This window comes from Penaeus japonicus, unplaced genomic scaffold, assembly GCF_977035675.1.
Source record: "Penaeus japonicus unplaced genomic scaffold, GWHDUDI00000001_assembly GWHDUDI00000015, whole genome shotgun sequence".
Lineage (NCBI taxonomy): Eukaryota > Metazoa > Arthropoda > Malacostraca > Decapoda > Penaeidae > Penaeus > Penaeus japonicus.
The window spans coordinates 5,824,892-5,832,391 of record NW_028234417.1 but is presented as its reverse complement, the minus strand read 5'-3'; the positions used below and the strand labels follow the sequence as shown (position 1 = coordinate 5,832,391).

General features: G+C 35.6%; 1 protein-coding gene across 6 annotated transcripts in view; it reads right to left on the bottom strand.

Moving 5' to 3' along the window:
* Positions 1-384: 384 nt before the first annotated feature.
* lolal (longitudinals lacking protein-like) overlaps positions 385-7,500 on the bottom strand; it is a 17,911-nt gene continuing 10,795 nt past the window's right edge. For 4 of the 6 annotated variants that reach the window (XM_043015134.2, XM_043015130.2, XM_043015133.2 and 1 more), the window contains exons 3-4: positions 6,989-7,195; positions 385-3,605 (exon numbers count right to left, since the gene is read on the bottom strand). In XM_043015134.2, the coding sequence (XP_042871068.1) occupies positions 7,001-7,195 (195 nt within the window). In that variant the 3' untranslated portion in view covers positions 385-3,605; positions 6,989-7,000. Of the gene's footprint in view, positions 3,606-6,984; positions 7,196-7,500 lie in introns of all 6 variants that reach the window. The other 2 variants (XM_043015132.2, XM_086544424.1) reach the window with 1 other exon arrangement.

Below are 7,500 nucleotides of genomic sequence, written 5' to 3'. Positions count from 1 at the left end.
TTAGACAAATATACATCCCATTGTAGGTGGGTTATTATTGCTGAGCAACATCAAAATTCTATTTGATTACTAAAAATGTTAATATAGTTTCCACTTACTACTTTGGAGGATTGTATATAACTCTTTATGGGTATCTTTCATTTACTGAAACTACTTACTGCAAACTCAAGTTTTGGCAAATGACCTAAAACATACTAATAGCCTTACTTTTGCAGACAGGCACTACTTTGTATCTGTCAAAACCTTTTCAGGTATAAAAAAGTTCACCTAGCTCATGGTAGTAAATCAAGATCCATGCCTCATTCTAATTATTTATTAACTTGATCTAAAAAGGACCAAAAAATATATCTATATAAATTACAAATGGTTAATAAAAGACTTCCATCAGTTTTATTAAAAACTTATTTTGAGTTCTTGTACAAAACTGCTCCATGCTACTCTAGATACAAAGCTACACCCCTGCGTATACTAACCTGTGATGAGGGCACCTGGATGTGAAGTTTAAGACCACAAACAGAAGACAGTGCTAACCTTTGGAGTGGTAATACAACATAGTAAACTGCTGTACTGTTACGTCTTTTTTCATCCAGGTTTTAGGTATGATTTGTGTCATGTGTGGGAAATTTTGAAGGTGCAAAAGGAAGTTCAATAGTTTGGTAGATTCAATTCATTGGTTCAAAAGCTTTTTACAATCAAATCTTTATTAATCACTTTCTGGTAACTTCAGGTTCTCAGTGTCTTCTGGTGTTCTACATTTGTATGCCTGGATGGCCAAGGTGGGACGGGTGCCAGCAGTGAGACAGAGGGTGATCCAAAGAGGAACTGATTTAGTGCAGGCCAGGTGTTGGAGCAACTAAATGGTGTAAGGGGGAAGAGGGAAGGGGTGCTGACTTGGGCTCCAACATCTGTCTGACTCAATATAATTAATCCTTCTGGATTTACCCTTACAAAAGTCTAGATCAGCAATTGCCAACTTGAACACACAGCTTCAAAAAGCCCAATTATCCAATAGAAAAAAAACATGACAAATTGAGCCTTACTGAATGGGTGTAATTGTATAAATAATTCACAAAAGCTGATCTGTCAGTAGCTGTAGACGTTGCTCACTCTCACCCTTTGTATAACAATATCCCAAAACTCACAGTAAAGGGAAAAGGGGCTTTGTTGGTCACACTGGGAAAGTAGATAATTCAATAGTTTGAAGTGATCCTTTTCCCCTTGTTGCCAAAGGGAAAAGAAATCTCAGTTAGTAAAAACCAGTGAATTATGCAACTCCTTCATGAGAACCATATACTTTACGCACACATCAGAACTGGAGACTGACCATCCCTTCAAAAAATCAAATTAATTTTTAACTTTCAATGTCATAGATATTGAAACCTGTAGAAATGAATAGACCTGTAAATCTTTGAGCATAGAGAAAAAACAAACAGACTACAGTTTATCACAAAAAAAAAGCAGTGGATACTCATTGAACTGGCAACTCTTGATCTATTATATTTAATGTGTTTGTTACTCCTCCTTTATCATGTCTTTTTTTTCTTTGTTGTGTGAAGGACACACTGGGGTATTTATGGTTACTTCTGAGTGATGTCTGGCTGTCTTCAATCTGCTGTGTAAAGCATAATCTTCAGGAACTTGAGAGCATATCCAAAATGTCTTTTATATATTTTGTTTTGGTTGTAGTAAACTGTAATGGAAGTCTCCAAGACCCTTACAACAGGCATGCTAACTGAAGATAGCGGGAACTCTTGGGACAGATGTGTAACTACACATATCCCTGTGATGTTTATTTACATTTCACACACTGAACACTGGTTCCTTTACATTTAGGATTTACCCCAGACATGCCTAATGGCCAAGCATCAATCAGAAACAAAATCATATGACCTCAGAAGAGGCTTCATGAGGTCCATGGGAGGAAGGGGGTGATATTTTGCTCTTTGAACACCCTATACAGAAGGGTCGACATACATACATACATAAATATATATATATATACTTTTTTTCCTTTTTGTCAATCCATTATCATCTTTAAATCTAATGAGAAAGGGGCAAGTTTCTTTAACTAAATCAATCCTGTCTTGTCTCCTGGTGAAACTATTGGGATACCTCTAGTTGCCAGAAACTGAGTTTACGCACTGCTCAAAATAAAGTAAAATGAACTAGTATCCCCTAGAGTTTATTTTTAACCTTGAGCAGTGAGTGCTATTCCTAAAGTAAAGCAATAATTCACTGATAATATTTATCAAACTAAACTTAAAAAAAGAAAGAAAAAATTGCTTTTCAATGGTAAAAATGTTAATAGATATGTCTTGAGCATTAGCTTCCCTGCTGTTTCTCGGGGCTTGTGTGGAGCTAGCATTTTACATAAATTACTGAAAGCTCTTCCTTAATAAATTTCTATTTATCCTTAGTCCATATATTTTGGGGGGCATTTCAATGGTCAAAAAATCTGTCAACGTACTGGGCCACTGCCCTACGGTAATGACAGCTGACATCTTAAATTTTGAGTTGACAGGAAGTAAAAAATTTAATGTAACGTTTTATTCTTAAACATCTCCTAAAATACTGATTTTTAGTGAAAAAAGTATCCAATATATATAGGATGCCTAACATGAAAAGGAATGTCTGAGAAAGTAATACAGGCTACAGTAAAGCCTTTATACAGAGAGTGGAAAAAAAAAAAAAAAAAACTATTGAAAAAGAAAATGGTGGATACAATTAAATAGCCTCCTACGGAAGGAACTTGTCAAGTGATCATTGGGGATATTATCCTTATGTGTCAAAAGATATTCTTATCATAAATTATAGTGTGAAAGGTAAGTAAGATACAGAAACTTAATAACACCAAATATGTATATGATGTCTGATTACTGAGCCACCTACATAGTCCAACAATCACAGTGCTGATAAAAGGACCAATTTCTGTACTTGCAATTTGAGATCCTTTCTGGAAAGTAAGCATAACCAGTAAACGGAAAGCTTGAGACAAGACATAAAAGCAATTGCGATTCCATCTAAAATAAAAGTTTCATATGATAAAAGGTGAAAAGAATAATGAAAACAAAAGAAAACAATGCTTTTTCCCATATATATATATAGTACAGTAGTTATTGAAATGATAATGTTTTTGTAAACAATTTTCCTTGTAATGCACTCCAAGTTGCCTGCAGAATAGTCTCCACATTTGACAATAAAAAAAAAGGAACTTACTGGTATACCTTACTTTACATGTTGATCTCAAATATTGCATAACCCGGTGACGCAATCCTGAATTTGTGAACCCAAGACGGGGATTCAATAGGAAAACTCCCTATTCACAACAACAAAAATTATATGCTCTATTAAATATCTATCTTGAGGTCCAAAATACTAGATAGTGTCACTCAAAGAAAATGAGCCCCACTGATAGTCTAAGGCTCTTTATGTGTTATGGAATCACATGTCTGGCCAGAGAGGCTAGAGAAGCAGGTGTCCAGGTGTCCCGGGTGACTGTTGGAAGGACAGAGGAGCTTGGAGGGAAGTGGACAACAGTGGGCTTGAGAAGACAGAAGTGATGGCTTTGGCTTCTCCGGTAACCCGTTTCCCAAGCCTCCCATGACCTGGAGTAAAGACAAAAAGATGAACATTTCTTAGAAAATAATTTTAAAATCTCACTGTACATAAACCAGAAAACACCCTAGTAGAAATGTTGCACAAAGCAACTGATTTGTTAAACTCTGAATCACATACAGTTAAATTGTTTAATATCAAGGTTGTGTGGCTGAAAATCTGGACTTCAATTGGAATGACAAAGATGACAATGACAACTATTACTCTTGGATGTTAGCTGCAACATGTATGTATTTTTAAACCAGATGTGAATGATTCTGAAAGATAGGCTTTATAATAATAATAAGGATAACAATCAGCACAAGGATATGCACAATAATATTTCACTTGAAAATGATTCCAGAAGCATTTAATATCTAAGGAATCAATAAGGTTAATCCATTCCTTGGATTTTCTGGAAAAAAACTCAATTTCTATTACTATTATCATTACTTACATTATCACCATCAAAATTAAAATAATAATAATAATAATACTTAATTACAAACTCATTATTTACTGATGACACATACATATATTAGAAATCAGATCATAGATGCATTGCTAATGCTACACATGCACATTTTGAAAGATTAACTCATAGCAAATAAGTGGCAACATATTGAGGCCATGAGCGTTTTTGACCATAAGCGTGTCGTGTAAGGCGCCACTGCTAGTTTTGCTATTTTGCTGAGTGGTGCTAGGAGCAAGAAGACAGAGCAGTGTATAAAGTTGTAATTTTTGTTTCCTTTGTTCATATTTTCCCCATAAATTCATGATAATGTTGTTACACTGAGTCAGTGTATATTCCTCCTTTATTGACACTAAAAGACTAAACTCAGGTTTTATTTGTCTTAACCCATTGCAGACGGAGATAACTTTGCTTGCCCAGCCTCCAGGATAGGTTTTATTTTAGAGAGAGACCGCTTGAAGCAATATAATTTGAATCATCCCACTCTCTTTCAGTCATTCATTGCAAAACTAGAGCGGTTTTTGTGTTTATTTTTTTGTGTGTGTTTTATTGAGTTTAGAGACTTATATGTGCCATATGACAGGCTCTATCAGTGCTGCAAGTTGACTAAAATTGTAGTATATTATTCATATTAGCTCATTATTTTCTTTATACTCAATGTGATAGAAGTATTGCCGTTTTATGGGAGGACAAAAGGCAACTTTATTTTTTCGTATTTTTGTGCTGTCATGAACGAATACTAAACATAACCACCTACAATAAAGATAAGAAGAGGTAGGGAAGAGGAATGAAACCTGTGCTTATAGTAATTATGACTGCAGTAGCCATCATCACTCATTCCTTTTTCATAGCAAAATAAAATGGCACAGTGATCCAAAATCCCCGAACGTCACGTACGTCATGACGCCCGTCGTCAGGCCAAAGCTCGTACACAATGGGTTAACACAATCAATAATAGGACCTGCTCTAAGTCTCACAACATGACAAAACACAAAAAAAGTTGAAATTTTCAGAACTCTCATGTATAAATGAGCAGGAGTTGGGCAAAGCTTGAGTCTTCAACGTGTTATCTTGTCACCCCTCATTAACCCATCCCCGACGGGGGAATTCTAGCCTTGAATGTCCAAATGCCGGGGCGTTCGAATTATTAGGCCTAAATCAATTGAATGGCTGGCACAATACTGTGCCGCCCGGCCACTGGGCTTTTGAATGCGCGGTACACATGCTGTACCACCCATCCAGAGAGGGTTAACAGGTTAAATTAATATTCTTTTAGTTGCAAATGAATAACATTCTGTATTTTCATGGCATAAATAAAATGAAGTAGTATTTATTGTCCTGATCCATGAATGACTTCACAAAATTTAACCAGTTGCGGACAGGGCTGTTTAGGCTCCAAATGGTTGAAACTCCATGGTATGTCAAACATGTAAGCTTAATCCTTGGGCTATTCACCTGGTCTGGCTGCAGCCAAGTAATACGCACCCAGTCATCCAGCGCACCAGCCAGACAAAAAGCTATGATAAAATATCTCATCCCCAGCAGCCAACACTTGATGTGAAATCTTTTTACCCAGCATTAACGGGTTAAGAAAAATTATCTATTTCTGTTTTACACGATGGCACGATAGATGTTTTATATCCAGGAGATTACATTTATTGAAAACATTAGAAATATATTAATAAAACAAGGCTATTACCCATTTACATTTTTTTTTTTTACATATTATGTAATAAATAGATCTGTCTATGAAGGATATACAGTTGATTATCCACATACAATGACGCAACCTTTAAATTGCTTAACCTTGTCCTTGGCTTATGACAAGAATCTTTTCTAACCTAAACAACCATATGCATTATAAAGAACACTGCCTTAACAATTTTTGAAAACTGATCATGATGTGTCCAAATTTACAAACTTAATTTCCTTGTGTGTACAGAAACAGAATACAGCACTCAGAGGTAAACACTGCACAAGGTGCCATCATCATGAAATTTATTTCTAGTGCATTTATACTTAATAATGAGTTCTTGGTTACTTAAAATATGCAGTCATCATTACTTATAGTAATGATACAATTAAAACTACTTAAGTGGCACATCAGTAACAGCTGTGAACTAGGAATATATAATATACAATTTCAAAACAGGAATTCAACGTGTCCGCTAAACTGTACAAAGTGAGTGAAGCCATATATTTGCAACATGTTCATAAAAATGGGAAGCAAATTCTCTGAGGGAAGGACAAATATCACAATCAAAATATCATACATACATACACACATACATACACACATACACACACACACATATACATACACACATATACAAACACACTCACTTTCTCTCTCACTCTCACAGAGAAAGAAGAAAATATGCAACAATTACATTACCTAAAAACTAGAGCACATCTTGCACTCTATATAGATGACATAATCTGCCTGATATCTATTAGGTGATTCAAGTAAAACAACTTAAAAGTTGAAACATAAGAAATGGTTTGTTTAAAGCAAAATATATAAAGGCTATATATATGATGGTCCAATTATGAAAGACAATCCTTTAACCTGTTGATGCCAGGGAGAGGGAGGGAGAGAGAGAGAGAGGGGGGGAGAGAGAGAGAGAGAGAGAGAGAGAGAGAGAGAGAGAGAGAGAGAGAGAGAGAGAGAGAGAGAGAGAGAGAGAGAGAGAGAGAGAGAAAATAAATAGAGTGCACTCGTTGCTGAGCCATGGTTAATTTCAAGGTCACCTGCATATGGTAAAATTGAGAAGCCTTTTTAAATACTGAAGATTACTTTTAACTCCTATATACTACAGAAAATAGTTCTACCAAGAATGAATTCTGATGTCCAGGCAATAAAAATGGGAAAAGATTTATGGACAGGACATGACTGTAAATCCCGTAACAACACTAACCAACCTGGGCGGTGTCTCAGCGATCTTGTCGTTCATTCTGGTTGACTTCAGCGAGACCTTTCACTTTAAGTCTCTCTGCTGTCTTGAGGAAAGCTGGGAGATCAGCCTGAGACACATTCACCTCACCAGCATACATATATTCCAAGATGGCCTGCAGGTGACTGAATGGAACATCCTTCAAGATGATAATCGGATGTTTGGACGGGTTTTCCTGAAATTCCAAGTCATTTTAGTCTAAGCTCTGATCAACCATAACTGTGGATCTCAATTTAATTCTTATGTCTTTTTTTTTTTTTCAATCTAGCTATCCCTTGTCACTCTTTACTATATTCCTAATTATCATTTCCATTTAGTTTTAGTGTGAATTTTTACAGTACTATAAATACATAGAAGCTAAAATATTTTACAATTTGAATCACCTAATTTCATTCTTCATTTATTAGCTGTCTACATTTCGCATATTTCTCAACTCTTCTGCTAATGGCCTTTTCCATGATATCGGATAAAAAAGTGCAC